Here is a 27,110-nt window from a genome sequence, read left to right as displayed (position 1 = left end):
AGACCCCAAATGCCGATTTTCTTTCTAGACATGTTGAAATGGTCAAATCCGAAATTGTAATAGGCCTTCAGCCATTGAATGTCAAACCAGTCATAAAGAATTACTCCAATGCGGCACAACTGCAGCAGAGAGATGGGCTTCAGTGACTTCCCATCTTCTGGCCTATGAACAACCAAAGTTAATCAGAAATGAGGAACTGATGAAATACTACAGAAGGAAACAGATGGAATGATTGAGCAACAATTGTTGAGTAAACAGGTGTGTAGAGGAAGCAAGGAAATATACACTGGTTAAGACTGGAATAATCAGATTTAGTGATCATGTGTTCCATTTCATGCTACCTATGGAATTAAGTATTTGTTAACGACAATTCAGGTTTGAAGTAGATTAAACAAATCACAGCAGCAACGTCAAGATGTTCATTGACTGACTAGATTGCAGCAGAAAATTAAGCCTCCTAGACATCAGAAGATGCTAAACTATAGCAAATAAGAACTGAACATAGAAATCACTTACTGTATTCCATCCAAGTAGGTTCTTGTTGTACCGTTGAATGCTCCAGACAATGAGGTTATGCTTAACACCCAGTTTGGCGAAGTGTTTTCATACCCCTTGAATGCCTGAAATTACATTAAACTTATTGGTTTCACAAATTTGAAATAGTTTCAATGTCTCATTGCTAAGTAGTTCACTTCATTTCCAAGAAGACTACCTTATCAGCTAGCATTTGTTGCAAGACCCGAACAACCTGTGCTCCGGCTGAATGCCCCACAAAGTGAATTGGGTGATCCTCATCCCATTCAGGGTAATGCCCTGCATTTTTCAGTTAAATCAATCAGAAGTCCTGAAAAATATAAAGCAACAAGATGAAGAAAAAGAAGAAGAAGAAGCAAGTTCTTGTCTTCTCTTTCACAGAGTTCGGAGACAAATTTTCAACCTTTTTCATAAACTCTGCCAAACTGTGAGTGCCCGCAAGCCCTGCTGTGTTCTTCTCCATAATCAACCTGCCCTCCTTTCAGGTAATAGAACAATTCTCTGGCCCTGTACCCAAAACCCCACCAAAATTTACAAAGACCATTCACAACCAAAAAACGGAAAACATCTTAAGCACAGGCTACAAGAAACAAGAAAACTGAACTTTGAACAATGAGTTGAAATTTGAAAAACACAGCCACCTGTCATATATGCTAGTTAATGAGCCTAAATCAGGCACAAGAACCCTTTCATCCTTCTTCTCTGCTCCGGCAAAATAAGACAAACCTCCCAATCTCTGTTGAAACAAGGGGAAAATTTCAATCTTGCAACAAGAAAATCATCACAAAAGTAAAAAATCACCCGGAGTTACAATCATTGGCAGGAAAGATTGTTCATACCCCTTTGCCAAAACCAAAGATTCCATGTACCAACACAATGGGAGGCAAATCGTCAACGGTGGTGGACTTTTCTGAGTCGTCCCTTCTCAACCCAGCAGCCAAATTAGGCTTGAAAATCCAATCGCTGAATGCCTGTGAGAGATCCCCAGCAACAGCAGTGCTAAATATGTAAAACCCATATGCCAAATGCACCAGAGAACTCACAAACAGCTCCGCCAATTGGAGAGATGATATCCACCACGAGATCATCCTCTTTCTTGAGCTTCCCCCCAAGAAAATTTTGCAGATTTATATATCAAATGTGCCAATTGAAACACAGATGAAATACGAAAGAATGTTGGCGTTTGAGCCTTCTTCAAGAAAAAACAAGAGAAGGCTCTTGATCATCAAACAAAAAAAACGTGAAATCAAGAAAACCCCCTCCCAATAATGACTCACAAAAAATTGTAAGGTACAAGTTACAGTTTCTGAGGGGGCCCTTCTTGATACGTAATACGTTGAATGAGGATCCTATTTTCAAACATGCATAAAACAGGATGTCCTTTTTTTTTATCTTTTTCTTTTGAGAGTTTGAAGATGGAGTGTTCCTCTTCCCACGATTTCCTGGTTGGCTACCTTTCACTCATTCATAAAGTCATGTACCATAACCACCAAATGAAAATAGCACGAAACGTATTCAGAGGTTGCAAAACAGTTGCTTCGTCCCTCGAAACAATTGTTCTTGTAGAGTGGGGAGGCGCTCTCTCTCTCTCTCTTCTTGGAAAAGGCTGGTTACGATTGATGCACGTGCCATAGTGTTAGCCGCTGCCAGAGATTTCCCATTTGTTTTGGGCCCACAGAGATGACAAAGAGAGAGAAAGAGGAGAGGATTCTTGGGCACATGTCATTTAGATAATCCAAAGATTAATGAGCGGATTAAGGAGGAGAATCCTGGAAAATGGGTGTGTTTTGGGGGGGACAATGATGGGATTTGTAGCGGTCCAGACAAGAGCAGAGGAGGCTGCATTTGCTTAGGTGAACTAAGAAGGAATTTGGTGGGGACGTTTTCTTGTTTGAATTTGGAGGAGAGATTCTAGGCGTTTCTATTGAGGACGGAGGAATGTGCTGGATCGGAGCTGGAAGGTTCTTTTTCCAACTAACTCCTCCTCAACTGTCCTCCCCTTGGGACGCGAGAAATAAATCAAAATTAAATTACAATCATCCACATATTTCATTTTCTCTCTTCCTCGATCTTTTCAAACCAGGGGGGCTACATCATATAATAACTCTATATTTGACAACTTAAGGTGAATGTAAGAGTGTCCAAAATTTTCTACACAAATTAAATTTTCCTAAGATTAAAATATTCATCATGGAGAACAAAAAATCACCCAAGAATAAAAACCACATTTCTTGAAATGAATAAACAGGCCTTTAAATTTATTGTAAGAGGAACATCTTTTTACGTAAAATAAAAAGGACATATTTTTTATTTAATATTGATCATGTATTTGAATTGTTTACTTTTAATTTATTCTCCACCAATATTCTGACTATATACACGAATCTATGGTCAGAAATGACATGTTATGAATTAAAATTATATAAGTTCATTTACTTGATGTGATGGGATTTAAGTAGTATAAATAATTTTAAAATTATAATTCAATCATAATTAGCTATAACAGAGAGCTTTAACAATTAATATTGAGTCGATTCAAAATAAAACTATAAAAATAATTAAGTGGAATCTCCCCCTAATAATTCAAAGTAAAAATGGCAATAGAGTGTTAAATATAGTCAAAGGTTGAGGCAGCAGATGATATTGGTGGTTGACTGTTTGGAGAAAAAAGGAAAATTAATAATAATTATTAATAGTGTGGGGAATGGGAAAGCAATCCCCTCAGTTTAATTAATTGTGAAGCACATGCGCGCGTATCAGCTACTGCTCCTATTTCGGTGCATTATTATTTTTCAAAAAATTAGGTGTGACTCACACTCACTTATTATATCACAAAATATGATTTCTTTTCCTATTAATTATAAGCTTATCATTATTACATCTTACGCATCATAATTTCTTATTTACTTTATTTTATTTTTTAATTAAAGTGATATTATTTTATTATATTCAAAATTGTATATCAACAAAACTCTCCATAACAATCACTTAAATTATATTTATTGTCCCGTGTATAAAGAGTAGTAATTAAAGATCGTAGTTATACGGATGACAATTAATATCTTGAAAATTAATTAAAAAAGAAATTATCATATTTCAATAATTTCTGAAAGTAGGTTATAAGGTTGTTGGAATGAGATTGGTTGAAATTGTCAATTTTCAAGAAATCGTAAATTTATAACATGTATTCAAACAAATTTACCTAAAAATTGTGTTTCATTTTTAGAGGTGAGAGAATCATCCAATCCACGCCTTTATCTAAACTTAGCGTTTATTTGAGTAATTAATTTGATACGCACTAAAGTCTAGTTTTCTACTACATACGCTATTTCCCAACTCTATCCAAAAATTTAATTAGCTCATCAATTTACCCACTCTACTTGTTAGTTCAAGTTGGACCTAATTATGGAAATACCAATATTTTGAAATAATTTATAATGCTTTCAATTTTGAAACAAATATAAAATTATTATTACTGTTTTTTTGGGGGACAACAACTTATATAAAATCATTTGACTCTTTTTATATCTTGGAAAATTTATATTATATTTATGTTATGAATAATATATAACTAATGTAATATAAAAAAATATATTTCACTAACAAACTGTGATTTATATATTACTATACCAATTATTTATTGTGTTGATAATACCTTTAAATTGAGTGGTTTTTTTTCCTGAAATATTATATATTAATTTACATATTTCGTTAACATTTTTAAAATTATAAGACCTGATACTGGATAACTAAAATCATTTAACAACGTGCACTTTTATGATTGGGTCTTGGGCTGACTCTTGCTCGTGAAAGGTCCGTTAATATTCCGTCCCACTGAAACAATGGATCCTGCAGTTTCAATTTTGTACCAGAGAAAAATCATCCGTATAATAATTCGAGTTGCAGGCCTTGAGGCCCATTTATCAACCCCGATATTAACGGGCCTGATAGCCCATTAAAAATTTGCAATCAAGAATCGTGATTCCGACAGAGCCACGACCATTTATGTGCTAAAATCACATCACAGCCACAAACATGAATGTGTTGTCGGTCGGTGTCAAAATTGACCAATTCCTCAGACTAACAGTTGGGGAGATTGCGATGTTTGATGATAAGTCAAGGGAATATGTAGAGTTCAATATTACCATGACACATCAACATATCATCGTCAACCAACCATTTGCCGGGTTCACAACCAATCACCACTCACATTTTTTTTTTTCAAAAAGAAATTACGAATTTCAATACATATTTTATATAGAAAAGTCATGCAGTTGATCGTCATTTGAATCTATTCGGACAACGTGAAATATTAGTTGAATTTATGTAAAACTGGAATTAGCGCAATTAAAAGTAGATGGTAAAGTTAGTACAAGGGTGTAGAATTTGGTATTTATGTGATGGTAGATGCAATCCCGTAAATTGTTGAGTGATGTGAGTGTGAAGAGAGATGATAGCCATTTAAGGAGTGCCAGCCCTGAGCAGTGCAATTCTGCTGAATATTGTCTGCCAACATCTGTGAAGGTGGGTGGATTCATTAATTTACAAGGAAAGGAAGACAGTTACTACCATCCATCAAACACTTGAGAGAATCCACATACTTTCAAACTGGTAAAGTCTTGCAAAATTTCCAATCCCACATTGTTTGGCCGAGAGGAGGTGTTTGGTTGTCTTTACAAGGGATAATTGCATTTATATCTTCACATCTTTGGCGTAATTATACAAATTACTTGTATGTTTTTTTTGCATAATTATATATATATATATATTTATAAAAAGTATCAATATTATCACACCCAATGTCCCCTACCCCATTTTTCTATACCAGCCAAAAATCCCAAAATACCTATGTTGAGTTGGGTTGACATTGATCTTATTTTTCATGGAGCATAATACGCCAGAAAGTTTTGGAGTATTTATAAAGTGGGGAATCCCTTATTGAATTTTTGAAAAAGAATGTGGGCTAGTGACAATAATTGAGAATTATTAATTGAAGAAGGATATATAATTGATTTCCTTAACAAAAGGATTAATTGCAGCGGTAAAGGTCCATTTGGAGTGGTAACATGTACAACATTTATTGTTTTCTTGTAATAATTGGTATGCCCCATTATAGTTAACGGCGGAATTCATGGTATAGTAGTCAAGTTGTAATTTGTTGGGGTTGAGATTTTGTAGTGTTTACACAAAGTCATGAAACAATTATATAAAAAAGAAGATGGATAGTATATTCACTATTTCCAATTCCCAATTTACAATGCCCCTAAAGGTAAAGGTAAAGGTAGTATAATGAATGGATGGGTTGTTAGATGGAAAGAAAAATCAAAAGAATTGAAAGAAAAATCAAGAACACCTGGAATTTCTTCCAGGTCCTCCGTAGTAAAAATAATTACCCCAAACTCTATTAATCCCGCCTTGTATATCATAGCAATTTGGATGATCAGCCAAAACTCGAAGATTTGATAAAGGGATTAAGCTGTTATCCCAATCAACCACTTGCAGGTTCCGAAAATAAGACGCTTTTCCGAACCCTTCTCCAGCAAAATGTCCACTGCCCATTTGGGTGGAGGTGTGGGATCCTGATACTCGACTATTAACAATTTCTCCCCCAAATTGTACCATACTCGCACGATTTCTAAGATGTGTAAATAAAAAGGATGGCCAGTAACCTACTAAAACCCCATTTCCAAACTCCAGCCACCAATTCCCATGCTTTGGATCCTGTACGTACAAATAGAGTTAGAGTGAGGTGGAAGGAAGATGATATCTTTGCTTCCAAAACAAGAGTCTGAAGCCAAAATCATTATTATGTCCATTCACTCATTCTCTCTCTATATATATCACGACATGCTTTTGTTAGCTTAGCTAGGTGGTACATGAGAATTTAGCTCCACGCTGTCTTTAATTTTCCTACCAAAATCAATCCAAATAAATAAAGTTTTTTCTTTTTCTTTTAATTTATTTGTTTTATTTTATCTCTTCAGGATATCTTTGACCGGATCATAAAATTGTAGATTCCACCCCTAAACTTTACAAGTCCTCATATATCTCTCCCTCCTCTTTGCTATTCTAATTAATAACTTTATACTAAACATAAATACCAATTAATTATATTAATAATTAACCATATATGGCATTAGAGTCGTGAAATTACCTTCCACACTAATAAGCTGATGTCGAACTGACCACCGTTGTAGGATGAAGTTGGTGAAATTGCAGCCCCAATTGCTATTCTATTGTTGGTCTGAACAAAGCCCGAGCACAACAAATTGTAACAGCCTGTCGCTTGGTACGCATCACTCTGCACGTCCCATTTAAATAATTAAATTAATCAAGTACTATAATCATTATTAATTATCATACTTAATTATTCATATGCTTTGTTCGAGAATTAGTGATTAAGGTAGCTAGGGACAACATTAACGAGATAACATTATTTTCCTTAATTGGTAATAAATCAAACTTACAGTCCAGTACGTGAAGAACCTAGGATAGTTGTCCCCATAAAGCTCCGGGCTAACCTGTTTGAGAAATTCATATATTGAATTAGCATAGCTAGCATCCATCCATCAATGGCTGTCTTAACTGCAGGTTGTTGAAGATTAATTGCTCTTTAATGAGGGCAGAAAAAATTGTTCCCACTGTCTGGATAATTAAATTTCTACTGTAGAAACCGCGTTTCCGGGGAGCAACTTTGAGTGATAGGAAAAATTGGACGAAACCAAACAATCACAGAGTAATTAATTAGTGCAAACGTCATATTTTTTTTGAACTGTACACCAATCAACAAGCGTATTGCAATTATCATATAATTAGTTCAATTGGAGTCAAACCGACCTATGGGTTATAATTTTTCAAACAAAAATTGGTGGAAAGAAATGGAAGGAGAAGAGTAAAAACATGCCTGCCAACCAGCTTCGATGGTGTTGAGATCATCGCCAAAGGAACCAGCTATTACCCACATTTGTGATAAGCTGAATTCATAGCGGTTTGCAACTCGAGGAGCCCACACATTTATGCTTGCTTTTGCTCCGTAATACTCTTCTCCGCTCACATACCCCACCGCATGCTGAAAACTCCCAGTGTGTACAAACATAAATCAATCATGCCACTGTCCTCACTACTAATTTATATCATCAAAATCCCATATATATATATATGGATAGAGTGTAAAAGCATACAAATTTTACTGCTGATAGTGACATAATTTATGGTATTTGGGACAGTAGTGTAAGAAAAACACCTAAATATCTGTCACACACATCACGGAAATAAAGGGAAAGCAGCAGTGAAGTTTCTAAATTTATGGAAGCCAGAAGTTTTACGGATTTGGTGTGTTGAGATGAGGGCTTTCTTCAGCTAAACTGGTCATCATGATTATCATCGTCTAATTTGGTGAGAAAATTGAAAGATCATTTCATAAGCACTAACCTCATGGCCATTGCTGGAAGAGTCCCTTCTGATAGGCCTTCTTATCTTGCGTCCAAATCTTCGGACAGAACTTGCTCTCAGAACGTCTTCCTCACTTGTTCTTCTCATGGGAATCGTGCCTTCCCGGCAGAATTCTCCCGACATGCTCCATGCCTGAAAATTTTCTTCAAACATGCCTGTCGTTGATATGTGCCCTTTTGGCTTTTCAGGTGGATCCTGCAAATTCAAATATATATATATATATAAAGAGAAATGTTAAAGACTGATTGATCTACAGTTTTTTTGTTTTTGGAAAAAAAAAAAAAAAAAAGAGAGAAATGGTAACTCAGTGTTATTCACCAATGGCTTTTGCCCTCTTAATTCAGGATGATCAAAAGCTGGCTGTTGATGAGATAAAACACAATCTATGATATCACCATCAGGGCTCTGTACAACAAAACCACTTGATTAAAACAAGAGAGGAAAGAAAACAAAAAAATAAAAAATAAAAAACAGAAAGGATGAAGAGATGATTGCCTGGATTGTCTTGACAGCAGGCTTATTGATTTTCATGAGATGGGCTCTGATGTACTTCAATTTCTTGGACATATGATCCCCGGGCCGGAAGTTCTGTTTGGTGGCATTAAAATTGACTGATAGAACTGGACAAACGGAGGAGAAAAAGAACAGGAAGAAAACAAAAGCTGAAATGATTGGGGAGATCTTCCAGCAGCAACTAGAAGCCATCTCTGAGGAATTTGTGGGTCTTGTTTCTTCTAACACATGAGTTGTTTGTTTTTGTGTGCATCGACGTTGTCTTCTTCTGTGATCCAAAGAGCACCTAATCTTCTCAGAATTTGCAAACCTCAAATCCATGCACCAAAGCCACTGTGACCTCTCTCTCTCTCTAAGGAAGCTCATTGCACTCTCTCACCATTCCCAATGCAAAGAATTGAAACCCTCTCTTGGTTTTTGCCTCTCTTCAAGTTCTATGCTCTACCCTTAGTTTTATATTCTGACAAATGTATAACTTCTAGGCATTAAGTAATAGACAAAAAAAAAAGAAAGAAAGAAAACATAGAAATTACTATGTTTGTGAATCTTTAGAGTTTTGTCCATGTGGGGTGGGGATGTGACCAAGACATGCAAGAATATGTTAATTTTTCCTTTTTTTTTTTTTTTAATTTTCTTTGGGAAGAATGACAAGTGATGAAGGGAAGAGAATGAGGGAAGGTGGGGGGTGGGGGTATAAACACCCTAAGCAAGTTAATTATGTTTCCAGTCTCCAATACAAAGACTGGAACTTTAACTTTTGTGTGTCAAAATTTTTACAGTGTTGTAATAATATAATGTGTCCTGATTTCTGTTATTCTTTACTTTGGGTATGAGGACAGATGGGAATTACACTGGATTCTGGCTTTCTAAAGTTCCTTGCTTTCTCACTTCCCTAGATGTTCTTTGTGTCAGCTCACTCTCATATAATTATTATTTTACACCTCAATTCCCACACTATTCCAAATCACCCTTTTCTTTGTTTTGATTTTCTGTCTCTATTTTCTTTAAATAAAATACTTTCAAGAAATGGGAATGAATATTTGAACTTCTTTTTCTATATAGTAAAGAAAGTATGTATACATTAATTAGCAATTAAATTATATTTACTAATACCCACAAAGTAGATAAGATTTTATTGCATGGAGCTCTGAGGTGTCTTTTGTCTGAGAAGCAAAACTTTGAGCAGCAAACTAATAATGTTTTCTTTTTTTGTGTGTAAGTAGTGGGCAATGCATAGTGGCACGCGCGCCTGGTTATTAGCACTGCGTGCTTATGCAGGCATTCATGCAATTGCATGCGCATTTTTGGGATTTCTCATCATTTTTGGGTCCTAAACCCTTTACCCAACACCCCAAAATCTTTTTTTTTTTTTTCCTTAAATTAATTTTGATTTCTTGATGAACTATTCTGCCATGTTCCTATTGCTTCTTACACACTGCAAATTCTAGATAATATTTATTTATTTATCTTGCACTCCACATAATAAATACATATATATGTCAAGCCAAATTCTTTTATGCCATGTCTGGATGGATGGATGTGGATGTAAGGATTTTAAATCTATAGTAACAAATGCATCAAACTTGTTTGGATAAATATTTGGTACAAAAGTTGTGGAATTGTAATAAATTTTAAATTCATTTGATATGGAGTTACTGAAATCCGTACTTCAAATCTTCTCATCAAATTCAGATTCTTCCACCCAAATTCAGTCTTGTATGAATTGAGTGTGAAATATAATAGAAGGTATAAATCATGCAGGCAATTTGATCTACATTAGGATGATTTGAAGCCATATACTATTCTTAAACTCGATTTTTTGAGGAAAAATATTCAAAATAATTGACCAATTAATTTAAACAATGAACTATTATAATAACTAAAAATACATATACATTAGGCCATTACAATAAATTTATATGGAGTGAGATAAATATCGACCTTGTAATAATTTTTTATTTTTTTTCAATTACACTCACGTATATAATTAGCCACATGCATAAAAATAAATATGTTACATGTTTGAATTTTAACAATATGGGAAGAGATGAAAGGTTGGAGAAATCCGTGGGAAAGTTGTTGGTGGAGAGAGTGCAAAAAGGTTGAGTTGCTTTATGAGGAGAGGAGGGGACAACATATGGATTTTTCAAAATGGAAAAGGGCCAGTTTGGAATTATTACATCACATGACTTGATTAAAAGTACCCTCTTCTAATCATACCATGCGTGTGCATCTCTTTCCCATTGTAATTTCATGCCCAAATACTAATTTTATATTAACTCTTTTTTTTTTTTAATTATAAGTGGTTGTAGCATGTCGTTCCTATATATATAATAAATATTATTTTATATTTTAAAATATATTATAAATAAAAATAAATATATATAAATTGGTATATTATATTAATAAAAAATAATAATTTATCAATTAATATAAATTTTAAAAAGTTGAATAAATTAATTATTTTATTATGAAAGACATTTTTAACTTTATAAAAAATTAGCGCAACGGTGTTATTAATCGTCGTTTATGAGTGTAGAGGAACTTTTTTTAAGTTAACTAGCCATCATGTCATGCTGTTCCTGCATGCATATAATAAATAATATTTTATATTTTAAAATATATTATGAATAAGAAAATATATATAAATTGATACATCATACTTTAAAAAACAAAAAAAAAAGAAATAAATAAATAAAGCAACAATAAAAAAATATCAACTTAGAGGTATTATTGGCATAACAACAAAATTGGTGTTGCGGTGTCATAACCATCATTTGTGAGGGAAAAATGTCTTTTTTTTATATATAGTATAGATATAGATTAATGGGCATATACATTTTAATTAATTCAATGCACATATATAATAATATCCCATTTATAATAAAGTTAACAAAAGAGTGATTAATTTAATATCATATGTATGCATATCATTTTATAATGAAAAATTGCTGCAAAAAGAAGTAGATAACGGATTAGAAGAAAAAGAAGAAAGCATTATTAATAATAATTAAAAAAAAAAAAGAAAGAAAAAAAAGGTGGAGGTTGTGAAAAGGCCCAACATGATTTCAAGGGTCCATGTTTTTAGGCCCTCAAACAGAATGATGGTCATTGAAATTGACAATGGGCCCATTTCTTGTATTTATCAGTTTGACCCCAACTTTTCTCAGTATTTCATCCCCACACCCACCATCACTTTTCTGCATCTATGCTATCTTCTTTATGATATTGACCACATTTTGAGGGTGGTTGCCGAATATTCCTAATTTTTTGGTCGAAATATTTGCAAAAATATTGTCATAATAGAATTTAAAATTGTATGCAAACTCACCCTCTCACTCGATTTTGATCGGATACAATTAATCATGCAACAAACTAAATATTATTATATTTGACATATAATCAATTATTTAAATCACTCGCTATCTAAATAGTAAATCACGAAAATAGAAAAAACAAAGTGGTCGGATTAATATTGTTGGTCATCCTTGATCTCAGGATAATGTGGACCAAATTCCAACTAGTAGAATATTTTGAAAGAGGAATATAACTATATAAGTAGTACTAAAGAGCATTTTCTATAAAAGAGGTACAAATGAAAAGAGAATAGAATGATGATAAAAAGAATGGATGAGTGGTTTAGGGTTTGCACCAATGACTTCACCAAACAATGGACCAGATGCATAAATTAAACTATCATTTCAAGATTGCATTTAATTCATATATAGTATTCAAAGAATTTTAAGTCATATATATCCAATTGTACAACATCAAATTTAGACTATAGGGGGAAAGAATTATTTCAATCTTTTGATAAAATATATTCTGAGCAGCCCACCAAATCTATTGGTAGATTTTCATTTGACTATTTTTGTTAGAATTGCAGCTGTGGAACATCTTGAATTTTGGTAAATAACGTGAGGGAAGAAGATGGTCCATTAAGTTTGTTTGGTCATTATTATTTAGTTGGACATGGACTAGAAGCTAATTAGTGACTCTTTTAAGAGGGAAAATGACATGAACTAAAGGGACTTATTAGACCCCCCTAAAGATAAATGTTAAGCAATGATTATGTCTCAGCTGAAAAGTCAGCTTTTCTTACCCAAATAAACATTTGAGAAAGGAAAAAAACTATGTCTAAAGAAAGGACTTTAGGCATTGAGAATGCACTCCCACCGCTCCAAAGTGGAGGTTTCCCCAAACCATGATTGAATATGGTTGTAAGAATCGTTGGAAAGGAAGAATATTAGAATGTTTGTCTGCCCACTCATCCCTTTTTTGGCTGGTGGCATCATGGCCATTGCTGCTGCCACCATCCCACACTCTTTGGCCCATGGCATCATCATGATGCACAAGATGATGGTGCTGGCTGCTCATGCCAACTTCACAAGATGTCATATTAATCAACACAATTATGTGGCTACTTCCATTGCTTGCTTCATGATTTCATGTTCATGCCATAGTTCTTGCATTGTTTCCCCGCGAATAAGCAATTTTGACCAAGATTATTACTGCTAGTTACACAAGTTTCCAAAGATTCATTAGTTTCTAGTAAATGTGGGCTTTCATCCCTCTGGTGAAACAAATTTCGAATAATGAAGTTGTCGACCTACTGGGAAGAAACATGCCTATATTTGCTTGTTCTTATGTTTATCACGCTTGTACGACATAAGTTGACAACCTAGACAATGCAGTACTGTAGAGAATCTCGTTATGTGAAAGGACTTCTTGTTCCTAAGAAAATGATGAGTAATTCCTGTTCAATATGATCATTAACAAAGTCGAATTAAAGATTAAATATCTTATAAAGTAAGATTGATGAAAATAGGAATATTTCGTATATGGAACAGATATGAAAATATAAAATAATGTAAATTATGCTGTTTTAGTAGAATGCAAGTCCCACTGTTGACGTGACATAATTCACAATATCTGGTGTTTTTTTAACACCCACTTTTAAGATGTGAAAATATTAACAATGTAGATCATGCCACATCAGTATACTGTAAGTTAACGTGTCATAATTCACTTTTATATGAAAAGAAATCCACTAAATAACACTCATTTTTATCTTAAATTGTATGGGTTTTACTTATTTTAAGATGGTTGGGTGTAAGAAATATATATTAATATTTCATTAGAAAGTATAGTTAGTAGCACGATTTTGGTTAGGAAGCAAGTGCAAATGGAACAAGTGTGAAAACAAGCAAGGAAAGTCCAAGTGCAGAAGACTGCTGTTGCTGTTGCAATCAAACAGTAAACAGAAGTAACAAGATATATATATGGTCGGTAGATTCTGAAACTTTACATGGATTGAGAAAGGAGTGAAATTGGAAATCCATGATGCTATTGCTACTCTACTCTCTAACCCCACTATGAGACTCCAAATCTTCATTTCGTGTTGACTTTTGGAGATGGAGGACTAGAAAGTAGAAACCCAATTAATTCAGTTGGAAACGGATGCTCAATAGGGGTGTGATTTTCTGTTGCAAATTTTATTTTATTTTACATATATAAAAATAATATTGTATATTTTATTTAAAAAAAATTATATATGTAGAAGTATTTATTGAATGGAGTATAAGATAAAATAAATTCTGCATCAGATATCCAATCCAGGTCAATAGTGGGTCTTCACTTCCATAATTCCCCATATCAAATTTATCACATTCAACGGGATCTTCATTCTTGGAAAAAAAAAATAGTTTATTTATCACTTGAAAATCATTCATAATATGCGCCATAAGAATTTCTTCATATTTATTTTGTTCAAAATCTTTAGGTAGTCCATATTTCTTAAATTGGGCCTCGGCCCACATTCATTTTGGATCTCAAACAGCAGAGTAAATTGGGCGAGACTGAATATTGGGCCAATCTACCAGTGTTCCGGATGAGTTAGCCTCATTAATGGGCCGTGAAATTGGATAAGCGTCAAAGGCCTTTTGACATAAAAAAACAGACAAATTTAACAACAATTTCATAACTTCACAAATAAATTTTGAAATCATCTTATGATGTGTTTACAAGAAAGTATAGACGGTAGCTCAAAATAATGAATTGGAATATCATTGTTCACCTATATATAATTATATATGTATCGCTGTATTTCTGTGCATTGGTATAAACTACCAGTACTTGCCTCTATTTCTTGGCACCTAAACCTCTCTTTACAAAGCATCCCTACAGACTGCATATTTCCAGTCCAGGAAAACTAACCATTGGCTGTTTGTTGAGAAATACGAACAGCAACGAGATCTGATGATCACATCTGTGGTCTTGTTTGGACAATATAAATTTTTCCATCTTTCACGACTCCTTCGATATCTTGTGCAGATCCATATAGATCCTCGATGGCGCTTCCTGCCCGAGCTATGCTAGAGAGAATTGAACGACGGAATTCACCATCAACAATCAGTGCATCAGATGAGTAATCCACGATAACTTTTTCCTCTTCATCCATTGGGACACTGTCAATAGATCACGAAAATGAACATTGTATTCAACTGACATGGTGCCACTGAAAGAAATCTTTTCCAAGTTGAACTAGAAAGCTATTAATGAGATTCAACTAATCAAATTTGAACTAATTGTTTTTCTTTTCTGAAACTCTACCTATCATAAAGCCCAGCTCCAGCATAGCCTTCTAGATCTTCGCCATTTGAATCTGATCGGAATATTATAGACGGCCTTATAAAAAGGCCTACAGTTTTGCTGGGGTAACCCAAAACCTGAAAATGTCAAGTATTTTCTCAAGTTTATCCATCATTTAGACATGCATAAAACAAGGACGACAAGGGTTGAAGAAGCTGATTTACTTTTAAGAATGGCAAGTCAAAATACTGAGGTAAATCACAATTTCATACATTCCGATTCTGAAAAGAATATATATTCACTAAATGATATACCTGAGGAGCGTCAAGGTCATTTTTCTTGCAAATAAAGCTCAAAGCACGACCTGGATAAGCTCCCACTAGGGTCTCTCCAAGCCCCATAACCACCTATTCAGAAGACATGTATATACATATATATAAGACTTATGTAAATTACTAGCCGTATACAGAAAGTTCTCTGACCCCTGGTTGGAAGTAGCATAAGTAACATGTTTGCTGTCTTTTAACCAGCTACCGAATCTTTGAGTATTTCTGAAGCCAGTTGGTCTATCAGTATATCCTTCTAAGTTTTCGTATCATGTGTGCTGAACATTATAGTGAGATGAGATATATATCTTACCTCAGCATATATTTCTGATGAATCCCCAGAAGATGGATTCGTGGTGTGGATGACAAATGCATAATCAGCATTTATTATTTCTTGGACAAGGACAGCCATGCAAAGATAATCATGATCAAGCCGCACTTTTCTTGTGCTGAAATACGCCCTCTCATTCCATTTCGAAGCCCATACCTAGGAAAGTAGAGAATGATCAAGTATTTAGCCGAATGCAAATTAGTGTTAGAGAAATTATAGGACCAAAAAATGATCTAAAAATCCTTCTATATTTACAATGCTGTACGAGAACCCAAAAGGAGAAGGATTAAATGAAAGAAAGTTACGCAACACCTGGACATGTCATGTAAAATAACCAAACTTTTTGGATTACTTCAAAAAAGATATTGCTGCAAATCGTGAGTGTGTTCTTTTTTGTTTGGTTCTTAAGCACTTACCTTCTTTATGGCTGTCCATGCTTGTTCCCATCTCTGTGAGCCTTCGTCACCGGGCCAAGGCATGCCAGATCTTTCCATCTTCTCTTTGAGCTCTTTGACCTGGAACAAAGTTGAGAAAAGAATATCTGCCGTTTGAATATTCTAACTAATGAAATCATTTCTTAACAAAACAAAGGTGAATAGACATCTTAACCATCCATGCTACATGTGTTAAAAAAAAAAATCATCCATGCTACAATTACTAAGTTACTTCAGATTACTCCAGTCTACTGAAACTTGTTGCTGGAAGCATTCACTAGGCAACAGAAGTTCCAGGTATACACTTAAAGAAATATATACGCAAACAATAAGTGAATAGTATGAAGTCAATGTGTATTTGTCCCTCACAAACTTGAAGTATATTAGTTCATAAAACAAGTGCTGCTGCGGGAGTACATACCAACTGTGGTGGAGCTGAAAGCTCTAAAACTGAGCTCCGAATTTCTCCAAGCGCACTGAAATCTCCTTCATCTAACTTTCTCTTCAGTATTTGCAACTTGTCTGCCACTACCTGTGAATCATGAATAAATTATATTTCACACATGTAAATCATTGTTTTACTAAGTTTGCACATTTCCTCAGTTGTGTGAAAAAGAAGTCTCCACATATATACTGCACTTGTCGCAATTAAACCCATTCTCACAGAAATACCTATACTTTTTAACCTAGAAAGAGATATTAGTTTCATGCACAGCACGTGGCATTTAATATGATTGACATCTTGAGTTTGAAAAATGTAAATGTATAACTCGTTTGGAGTAGCAAGATTAGTGGCTATTCTTGAGCAAGAAATCAATGGTTTCTAACAAATGGAGTTCGGCTAAGAAACTGGACATTTCTTCAGCTTCACCTTTCAACAAAAAGGTATCTTACTTTCTTCATAGAATTATCTTAACCATTTGTTGCCTAAAGTAAGATCGTCCCGCTTCACTCATGGAACTTCCCCCAGGCAAAGATAAAAGCTCTTGGTCAAACAGTCAGATTTTGAAATGAGATTATAAGTATATGAAATTGATTATATGTTTCTCTAAATAACTCATGAAAATATTTTATTTCAGATTTAACGACAGTGTAGGATATTTAAATGAACGATGTCAGCTAAGAAGGGGTATGACCTGGTTTAGATCATCCGAAAGGACTGTTTCAAAAACACCAAATGGCAAGGCAACAGAAGTTGGGATGTTAACCCAAGATGGGACTTTCCCTTTAAGGTGTGCAATATTACGTGATTTGGCTCCAACCTGCACAAATTGAAATCATGCACTCTGTATAAGCTTAGAAAAAGAGCTGACCTGCACTTTTATTCTATTTTTCACACTAACCTTCTGCATAAAATGCCACTCTAATGGACAGGAAACAATAAATAAACAAAAAAAAGAACTTTCTCAAGTCAAAGATGCATTAAAAAGGCCTAACCATTTCGCTAGTAAATTCCTCAGATGATATTGCATATCTGCCAGAAAACTGCTTTCTGACCAAGGTCACAGATGGTGCAGCCGGAACTTCTTTAGAGTCATTTGCAGTTGCTAGCTCATCCTCATTCATCATGCTTCAATTAAATGATAAACAAAAATTTCAACTTCACGTTAAAAATAAATATAATTAAGGCTTCTCAGTTCAGCTTTTCGCGAAGATGGATCTTCAGAAAAGGAGCACAAAGAAATGGATATCATTTTTTTATGTTGGGCTCAGCGAATGCATACTGCAATTTTTGCAACAGTTACGTTACCTATATGCCACATCTGCAGAGGTAGGTTTTAACTGCAATAACTTTCCTTCATTTGCTTGAATCTCACCCAATATATTGTAATCAAAGCATGTTGCGAAACAAACCTACAAAAGGATGAACTCATTTGGGAAGTTACATAGGGAACTTTTTATGTTTGTGCGATCAGACTTACGCAATTCAAGCATATAACAGAAATACCACCTTACTGTTCCTTGCTCGAACAGAAACATGGGACAGAACATCAGGCATGTCTGGTGTCAGCACTGCAACAGCACCATCAGGAATTTCTTCTTCCCCTTTAACAGATTTAGCCACCAAAATTGTTGGTTTTGAGTAAGATTTATTCTGAACAGAAAGCAACTCATCAACTACAACAACATATCCTATGGCTTCAACTGGGCTGATGACCTGCCAACTGTTCCAGAAAGTGAAATTTGAATCAGTGGCTAACCATATGAGTTCAGAATCGACAAAAAATGGTTTTCTTGTGTTCACAAATGCTCAGAAGTTTGTTAAATCATTGCTAGATCTAAAAGAACTTGAAGTGGATTCATGCTGTTAAGTTCTTGGAGAATTTCACTCAGAGCTATTTTTGCTGGACAATACAGCTCTTTTGAGTTTATTAGGTAGAGTAAATTATAATAACCTTCCTAGATGTGCAGTTTGCCGAAGAACGGGGTCGAGTCGATTAAGAAGGGAGGATAATGAAGCAGCTGATCCAGCCCGAATCATTTCTTCTGTAAATATATTGACCTGCGTGAAGTGAACATATATTGTAGACTTAAAACAATCCTGTGGTAAAGGTGGAAGGAAGAAAAGAAGTACTACAAAAGATTGCTTCGGTAACATACGGCCCACTGATCAACTCCGAGCAATGCACCAAGATACTCAGCAGATGGTTGCATTAGTTGATGGTATGACTCTGCCTTGCTTGCAAGTGCAAGTCGAGTTCTGTCAAGGACTGATTTAGCAAACAATGCCCAGTGATCATTCCCGTTCTTCAACATGCTTAGAGCTAGATTCCATCCCTTACAAACCAAGAAAATGTGAATGTTAGCATACCAAAGATTTCTTATATAGAAGAATACACCAATAAAAGACAAACAATAACCGTATACTCTTCCAATTGTTCAATTCATTGCAGAATTCTTGCCCATTTTTTACTTTATGTTGCTATGCCTGTTCTCTTTCCTTTTTTATTAGCAATTTTCGTTGAACTTGATGAGGCTAATAAAACAAACTGCAGATGTCAAGTTTTGGGAAAATGGTGACATACAGGATTGAGGCTACGAGAAAGGGACAAATTTCCTTACTCATCTCATGTTAATTCTGAAAGAATGCAAATAATAGATATATAAGACGCTGCTCTCAGGTCAACCATTAATCAGACGATGTAGTCCTTACAGAATAGTAGTAAATAAGCTCAAAGCAAATAATGACATGACAGTGAAAGAAAAAAGGATGATTTTCCTCATAAGAGTAAGGAAAAAGTTCTGTTAAATTGTCTTATTTGGTTAATCTTGCAAACTATTATGGATTTTATCCTCTGCAAAAATTTCAAATTGAATCCCTACGTGAGTAAATTATCCTATTGCAACACCATCAGGCCTCTAAATGCGTACTTAAACCTCATTACATGTTAAGGTCTCTAAAAACAGTCGAAAAAAATACGAACAAAATACTGGCAGGGAAGTTTTGTTGCATTCAGTCTTACCTTTAAGCAACAAATGAGATCTTCATTGTTGTCCACTGAAAGAGCAAGGTTCTCAACAACAAGAGAGATGAAATACATGATTTTCTGCAGAATTCATGAACCAAATGTATAAAAACATGTCTACGTCAAGAACAAGTCAATGAAACTTGGGTATAGTTTAACAGAATAGAACCCAAAATCATGTGGGAGAAGAAAAGGAAAATTACAGCATACCTCAGGGCTGGCATTACTCAATTCTTCATATCCCCTTTCCACTGTTGTCCTAACAGTAGAATCGAGGGCAATGTCTAGGAATATAAGATCCTTAAGGCGGTCTTTAGGTTGGTTGATCGATGGTCTAAGCTCCTCACGAGCCTCTAGCAATCCCTATGTTAGAATATTGTTCGAATATTTTTTACCAACCAAGGAAACAAGAAAAGAGAATCAAAATGCTTCGAGAAGTTTATCAGATTGGAAGTTGGAAGGAAGCAAAAGCAGCAATTAGAAAGCATTCCATACCTCAAGAAGAGCTTCTACATTTTTATCTTCAATGTGTAATAGCACATATCGAATTAGCTCCTGTTTCCATAATCACAACAATACAAAATGTTACATGGTGTTCTTATTCATGGGCATATTGCAAAAGATCTTCAATACTGGACAATACATATCACCTGAAATCCTGATGGCAAGCCAGGTATTGGAGTAATATGCACCCCAACCATGAAGCCTTCTCCCTGATATGAATTGATGGGACACTCAGAAAAAATTACAAAGAAGCAAAATTGCCAAATAATTACATTAAGATGAAGTACCTCGTCCTTGTAGCCCATGCAATTTGCAACAGCAGACTCAAGATCCGCCCCTGAATGAACTGCCTGTATACACGTACTCGTTGGATTAAAACTTCTCAAATAAACGAGTCACATAATCACCATTGGAAGAATATGGCTCAGAAACAATCTTGTAATCTAGGCACTATAAAGAAGCAGGAAATATCTTATCTAATAAGTTGACTATATAATATTTTGTTATATTAGTCACTACAATCATTAAAGACTATTCATATTCCCTCATGCAGACATTATATTTTAGAGATTTAGATGCTCATCAATATATGGAGTCAAGTTCAATAAAAACAAGAAACATCGGATCACGATCTAACCTTCAACGTCCTCATGTAATTTCCAAGATCACGCAAAAGTCCATCCTTTTGATCTCTCCTAAAATTTGGCTCATTGCGGATTGCACGGTCATAACTAAGAAGGCGCTCTTTGGTTATGCCATTTTCGTTTAAGGTCTTCCAATAAATACTAATATCCAGGTCGCTCTTGATATACTCAATCAGTGCCTGCAGAAAAGGATGTAACATGATTCATCTGTAATACAAATTTATGGAGTTGACCCACAAAAATAAGTCAAGTTTTTCTCTTTCCGGAAAGGGACTATCGACTTTCTGAGTACCTGACAGATTACAACATCATCGGGACTGGTATTATTATGTAGTTTTTGATGCCATTCCTCCATCATTCCGCCCTTGCAGTCATTTTTCCTCTGCACTTCGGTAAAAGATTGTGGCAACATTATTGAAAAGCTCCAGTGAAGAAAATGGGAGGACCAGAAAGAGAAGATTTCAGACGCAGACCTGAATGACTAGTATTTCATCCCTTATCCGCTGCCCCACATCTCCATCACCCCCACGACCAACAGTTGACATAATCATACGTAAGATTTCCCGATAATGTGGACGACTTCTGTAGACATTCTGTACCAAGTCTATAAGCCTGTCCTGTGCTTTGCTTATCTCACTGCACCAACAGATGCACCAGAAGCAGCAAATTTCAAAATACTTCCCTGGTAATAAAAGGGCCCAATAAAGTGTGTGGAGAAATTTCTTCTACAAGAACAAATAACAACCAAACACTTTCGGAGGGGATCTATACTTGGCTTTCCATAGATGATACTGTTCAAAGTTTGAAAGGGTCCTATATACATCTAGAAGCAAACAAAGAAGGGGCATATGAATCCTACCGTGGCTTTACATTATAATTTTTGTTCCATATCAGTTGTCTTGTGGCCATGTATCTCATCCACACAAGAATTGCAGCAAGACCCCGTTCACCAGCATTAGTTGCTTGCTCCATCAAGTCTGCTGCAATATTAAATCTGTAGAAAAGAATATCATATTTCTGAATATGACAAAGTAAATAACTTTTACATAGAACGACATATGAAACCAAGAAATTCTGCACACTTGGAACTCAGCATATCAAGTAGCTTCTTTCTTCCAGAGCACAAACAAGAACTGAACGTTCATTCCATAAGAAAGAAGTATCAAACAATGCATTTGACAGGTCCGAATCTAGGAGACAAGTTCACATTTCTTTTCAAATATAGGTATACCATCACAAAAGGGAGTCACTCTTAATGTTGCTGGTGGGCTTCAAAGAATCACTGTTAAGTTAACAAGTCGAGGCCACATAATTGGGTGGCGAATGCATGTATCCAACTCTCACTCATATACTTGAAAATCAAGCAAAAGATATAAAGCTCTATGGTGCTGTAATATTATCTCTAGTAGTTTCAATCTGTTGAACCCAAAAAGAGAGAAAAAAGCTCGCTATCATTCATGAAACTCCAAAAATTCAAGATATGGAATTCATGTTTTCTGTCGCAATCAATAATGAAGAATGAAAAAGAATGAAAGAAACAGCACTGAAAGTCAGAAACTCAACAACTTTAAGATTGCTCACCGATGCATAAAGGACTTCTGTGCTTCACTTTCCAACTCTGCTATCTTATCTAACAAGACTTTTGATGTTCCTTTTGCATCCAAAGTTCCCTTCTGGATGCAAAATTAGTAGAAAAATGATGTCAATACCTCATATGGAAAGTGGAATATGATAATGAAGGAAAGTTAGAAGATATAGGACCAGAAGGAAACAGATAACAACCTTTTGAACCACCACTACTGATTCAGGGTTAAACTCAACATAAAAGTCTGACCCTTTGTTCTTTACCCAGTTCCCACCACACAAGAGAACAAAGGGCATTCCCACGAAGCCGTCATCTTCAATTGTGACTTCTAATGATTGGACCTGAGGTTCAGATAATTTATGAGATTTTCCTCAGAGGTAAATGATAAACAACCAGCTAATAGCATTAAGGCATGTAGATAACTTATGAACTTTCAAATGGCAAACCTTGTAAGATTGGTCATCAAAGGAACTGGCAGCAAATTTTGTTTCAACAGCATTGTCTAAATAAACTGAATCAGGGGACAACGCATTTGAAGGAGGTGCCTGGGTTATGTTCAGTTATTTTTATCAGTTCTCAGATAGAAATTATATGCTACAAAAGCTACAAATATTTTTATTTTATCAATAACTTGCATTAAGTTCAAGTTTATTAATAAACATACTGCCCATTCTCCAGGTCTGTTCGACAAAGCCCAATGAAGAACAACAGGCTCCGGAAGATCAGTAGCCAAATAAACTTTTGTCATGCCAGAGGGCTTTGCTACAAGTACCTTCAGAAAACACAAAAAGAAGATCAGAAAAAACTTTGGCAACAACTTCTTTTCTACTGAAAATTCACAAAATATACTTACCAGAAGTTTCTTATCAGCTAAGCTATAAGTTTGTTTCTTCACAATAGGACCATCAATATGATCTTCTATTGCCCTCTCGTACTGTTGAATTGCAGAGAGAACTTCTGGTTCTGAGGATATATTTTCTTCGACCGGCCTGGAAGTAAACTTACTCAGAAGCTGCATCACATCCCTCTTTTTTCGCTGAATTCTTTTGACGGCGGAATAACTTTTTCTACCTGCTTGCTTAGCAATCTTAGTCTCTATCTCTCCCTTGGTTATCCTTTTCTGTATTTCATCAAGAGAAGCACCCTCCTCTAGTTCAAGTTGCAACTCCTTTCTTGCTTCCTCAAATTGTTTCTGTTAAATTGATGATATTTAGACTTAAAAGGGACTTATGAGCAAACAGCTAGGAAGAACTTGTGTACTTCCAGTGCATTTAGCAAATGCAGGTTAATGAAATGTGATTTCCTGTAACAATGATCAACTGTTCAAATAATATGCAAGCTTTGGTATTTACAAGTTGCTCTTCCTGAGAATAGGTTGGTTTTCCTGCGTTTTCCCATCTTATATGTGCTTGTACTCCAACAAGATCATCAGGTATTTTGTTCTTTGATCCAGAGACAAGTTGCTGTTTACTGTCACTTGTATCATCTTTGCTTGTCAACTTTCTTTGAAGGTCCTGTATCGAAGTACCTCTAGCTATTTCTTCCAACAGATCCATTCGAGCTGACTCATACTCCTCCTGTCAGTGAAGGATTTTAACATACACCAATCAATAACTATAAGGATATAAGTGACATCATTAAGCAGACAACCAGACCATAATAAAATTAACAATTCCTGTGGCAAAATATCTCAAAACTAAGTTTGATAAAATTTATCAAACTTTATACGTCCTCGAGCTAGTTCTTACATAAAAGTTAAATAGGAAATGCAAAATACCTCCTCTTGTTTAGGGGTGTAAATCTGTTTCCCCTTCTTCTCCCACCTCAAATATGCTTGAATTTGCACAAGATCCTCAGGAACTGATACATTTGAGGTCCGGGATTCTCTAACGGGCAATTTAACATGAAAGTTCCCTCCACTTTTCTTATACCTGAAGAAAAAGAATCTTCAAAAACCTGCTCCTAGTGATATGTTCATAGAAGAACTTGGAATTTTCTAAAGAAATTTTGTCTTACCATTTATTCTGGGCCTCATCGAAGATAAGAAACTCTAGAGCTTGTACTCCAGGATCTTCAATCTCTATCCTCAGGATGGCATTTGAGCCGGACTAAGAAAATATCACGAAATGAAAACATGTTATGTAACAGTCTAATCACAATCCATTTCTTGTGGTTGTCATAATGATTACTATGTGTTAGTTGGAATTAAGTGAAACTTACTTTCGTAAAAGGACTCCTGAGTGCTTTGCTCTTATACACCATAGATCCAACTGGACGATGTTGTGGAAGTATCCAGTTACTGGGGAAGAAAAGGAAAGTTCACGGATTACAAAAGTTTGCTAATGTTGATGGCCAAGGATACCATTTACTGATTAGATTTCTTAGTCTGATTGACCTTACTCTTTTTGACCTTTTATTGCTCCCCAGTGGAGAAGTAGGCTGTCACTACTACTTGTAACTACAATATTTACTAGTGATCCAGATCCCGAAGTGGGAGGTCTAACATCCACCTGTTTAATTGCACCCAAATATTCTGTTGTTAATAGAGATATGACTTGCTTCCATCACTGTAGGAGTATTATATAAATTGCTGACAAAGTCAATTTGAATCTAAAATTCTCAATATCCAACAAATACCTGTAATTCAGTATTCCCCTCAAGGTGGAACTTCTCTGCGTGCCACTTGAAAACAAAAGAAAATCAAACTCCATGAACATCAAACTAACTACCTCTGCTGCTATCAACATAGAGGCTGCAACAATCACTAAAAGAATAACATGCCTGCTGAAATGGTCTCAAGACCAATACTTTGACTATCATTATTCAGCCTTATTTAGAAGGAATTGATATTTTCTCTGATTTTTTGAAAACTAAGTACCATAACTCGAGAATCAATTAACATGAATTTTTACCTAACCATTAACTCTTTTCCTTTTGAATTAAAGTTGCAAACTTGTTTGTTTTCCATGTACCCAAAAGTATATTAAGCTAACAATACTTCTGGGGTATCACTAGCATGATTAAATTACTAACGACCACATCCGAGGTCGACATCAGTTTCTAATTCACCACATCTTTGCCTATCATTCTTTTATGCAGCTGAGATCTTAGCAACACTTGGCTTCTTCACCATCTTCAGTTTGATCAACTCCAATCATTATTATTATTATTATTATTATTTTTTTTGAAAAAGGGCTTCCGCTTTAACTTCACCATCCTTACATGCTAAAAATGAACCTATCACCAAAATTAATAGTAAAGTTCTTATGTTTACCACTTCAGCAGATGCATCAGCAGCCAAAACAGCCTGAGGCCATCTTGAAACGGCACGCTGCTTTCCCATTAGTAATTTATTTTTCTGAATTCTCAATCTATTACCACGAAGAGCAGTTGATATACATGATCTGTGTGTTAGTGAATTTGCTTGAGGCTGGAAAAGAGTATTTCCCCCAGGGCAACTTGAAGAATTGATTCGACCCTGATGCTCCAATACTGTTGGAGAAAGCAAACTCTGATGCAGGAAGTTATTCCCTATCGAATTGCTCATGTTCCCGCAATCCTATAAGAGGAAAACAATCAATGTCTTTGCCACCAAAAGGAACAAAAACTTTGAGCTTATCACACATGCAACATCACGGATACATGTATGCTTATAAGCAATTCAAATTTGAATTACATTTCACATATACAGGGTGCATAATTTCACACCCACAAATTTAATCAATGTTATTATCTGCATACGACAAAAAGGCTCAGTCTTTTACAACAATGTAGATCGTATGACCGCAGACAAAAAACAGAGAAGCAACACATCACAACCCCGCACTGCTCAAATACTCAAGAATCAGAGATCCAATTCAGCAAATGGACATATTAAATCCGAAGACTCAATGAATGAAGAATAGAGCTTCTAATCCAAAGGAGATCGCATTCAAGATCGACCAAAAATATCAGAAAAATATGAAAATGCAACAACTATCAGGACTATATCAAGTTCAACAAAATGCACTCCAAGAAATTAGCTAAAATTGTAATCATCACCTCAAACTGTGAAAAGAATAAGAATGTTGATCCAGTTGTGCACAAGGATTGGAAACTGGAAATGGGACTGCGTTAATATGTTATAACTGGCTTGCAGCTTATACTGCGATGGAGCCTGAGAGACGTAGCGCTGTTCTGAGCGGGCCACGCCCACTGAAAGCGAAATAAAGAACGGGGGAGTTATCACGTTGCTTGGGAATTGGAGCATGGGGTCCCGCACGGCCGCTAACCATTTGGCGGCTGCATATGATATTCTACGGCTGATAGATATTTTGTTGGGTACATAATAAATAATTTTTTATATTTTAAAATATAATTAATCAGTTAAAATTAATATATAATTTTACTATTAGTTGAGAATAAATATAGCGGAGTCAAAATCACCTCCTTTGAAAATAAATATTTATTTTAAGTGTTCAAATACGAGTGATAAATTGAGTACAGAGTTTATATAATAAATAGAGAAAGAGTATTAATGAAATAATGAGAATGTGGTTGGGTGAATTTTTGGATATTTCCTTGTTGTTACTTTATGATATTTTCTTGGATATTTTTCGTGTAATTATAATTTCCTAGTGCCACCACAATTAATTGTGGTTCCAATTTTGGCTACGCAGCCTTTTCTTTTCCCCATAAAAAATAAATGAATCTTTGCATATTGATGGTGACATTTTACACTATATTTAAA

The 27,110-nt window shown here is 35.1% G+C and overlaps 3 protein-coding genes across 4 annotated transcripts in view; all 3 read right to left on the bottom strand.

The window, feature by feature from the left end:
• The window catches only part of LOC105156632 (lipase), a gene marked incomplete in the record, with an annotated part of 3,562 nt that extends 1,161 nt beyond the window's left edge, over positions 1 to 2,401 (bottom strand). Inside the window, 6 exon segments of the mRNA XM_011072829.2 lie at positions 1 to 162; positions 517 to 620; positions 713 to 813; positions 938 to 1,041; positions 1,176 to 1,270; positions 1,374 to 2,401. Of these exon segments, the coding sequence (XP_011071131.1) occupies positions 1 to 162; positions 517 to 620; positions 713 to 813; positions 938 to 1,041; positions 1,176 to 1,270; positions 1,374 to 1,622 (815 nt within the window).
• On the bottom strand, positions 5,760 to 9,265 carry LOC105156631. The gene is made up of 7 exons (XM_011072827.2): positions 8,482 to 9,265; positions 8,305 to 8,391; positions 7,966 to 8,181; positions 7,439 to 7,603; positions 7,002 to 7,055; positions 6,689 to 6,835; positions 5,760 to 6,255 (listed from the first exon to the last, which is right to left on the bottom strand). The coding sequence occupies exons 1-7, from the start codon at positions 8,863 to 8,865 to the stop codon at positions 5,878 to 5,880; spliced, it is 1,431 nt and encodes a 476-aa protein (XP_011071129.1). The 5' UTR covers positions 8,866 to 9,265; the 3' UTR covers positions 5,760 to 5,877.
• On the bottom strand, positions 14,699 to 26,551 carry LOC105156630 (alpha-glucan water dikinase, chloroplastic). Of its 2 annotated transcripts, none has more exons than XM_011072824.2 (34): positions 26,423 to 26,551; positions 25,656 to 25,940; positions 25,019 to 25,063; positions 24,782 to 24,891; positions 24,602 to 24,680; positions 24,398 to 24,489; positions 24,159 to 24,312; positions 23,734 to 23,958; positions 23,235 to 23,573; positions 23,046 to 23,153; positions 22,828 to 22,926; positions 22,579 to 22,722; positions 22,378 to 22,469; positions 21,656 to 21,790; positions 21,270 to 21,432; positions 21,089 to 21,178; positions 20,790 to 20,975; positions 20,440 to 20,502; positions 20,299 to 20,361; positions 20,144 to 20,203; positions 19,859 to 20,011; positions 19,646 to 19,729; positions 18,783 to 18,959; positions 18,578 to 18,684; positions 18,133 to 18,346; positions 17,932 to 18,035; positions 17,619 to 17,751; positions 17,318 to 17,443; positions 16,603 to 16,713; positions 16,164 to 16,262; positions 15,730 to 15,903; positions 15,405 to 15,497; positions 15,112 to 15,227; positions 14,699 to 14,966 (listed from the first exon to the last, which is right to left on the bottom strand). In XM_011072824.2, exons 2-34 carry the CDS (start codon positions 25,926 to 25,928, stop codon positions 14,762 to 14,764), a joined length of 4,416 nt encoding a protein of 1,471 aa, XP_011071126.1. In that variant the 5' UTR covers positions 25,929 to 25,940; positions 26,423 to 26,551; the 3' UTR covers positions 14,699 to 14,761. The 2 variants fall into 2 exon arrangements, with proteins under 2 accessions (XP_011071126.1, XP_011071127.1); XM_011072825.2 differs by having other exon boundaries at positions 19,859 to 19,999.

Source organism: Sesamum indicum, linkage group LG2 (genome assembly GCF_000512975.1).
Source record: "Sesamum indicum cultivar Zhongzhi No. 13 linkage group LG2, S_indicum_v1.0, whole genome shotgun sequence".
NCBI classification, from domain to species: Eukaryota; Viridiplantae; Streptophyta; class Magnoliopsida; order Lamiales; family Pedaliaceae; genus Sesamum; species Sesamum indicum.
Note: the sequence above shows the minus strand (reverse complement) of the source record. Positions and strands in the feature narration are given on the sequence as shown.

Excerpts from the sequence above, each read along its gene's own strand:
- LOC105156631 (XM_011072827.2), bottom strand. The coding sequence starts at position 8,865 with ATGAGCTTCCTTAGAGAGAGAGAGAGGTCACAGTGGCTTTGGTGCATG. Across the intron at positions 7,604-7,965 it reads CTTCCAGCAATGGCCATGAG|CATGCGGTGGGGTATGTGAG; the intron begins GTTAGTGCTTAT and ends GGGAGTTTTCAG. Across the intron at positions 7,056-7,438 it reads CCATCGAAGCTGGTTGGCAG|GTTAGCCCGGAGCTTTATGG; the intron begins GCATGTTTTTAC and ends TTTCTCAAACAG.
- LOC105156630 (XM_011072824.2), bottom strand. The coding sequence starts at position 25,928 with ATGAGCAATTCGATAGGGAATAACTTCCTGCATCAGAGTTTGCTTTCT. Across the intron at positions 22,927-23,045 it reads ACAGACCTGGAGAATGGGCA|GCACCTCCTTCAAATGCGTT; the intron begins GTATGTTTATTA and ends AACATAACCCAG. Across the intron at positions 14,967-15,111 it reads GGAGCTGGGCTTTATGATAG|TGTCCCAATGGATGAAGAGG; the intron begins GTAGAGTTTCAG and ends ATCTATTGACAG.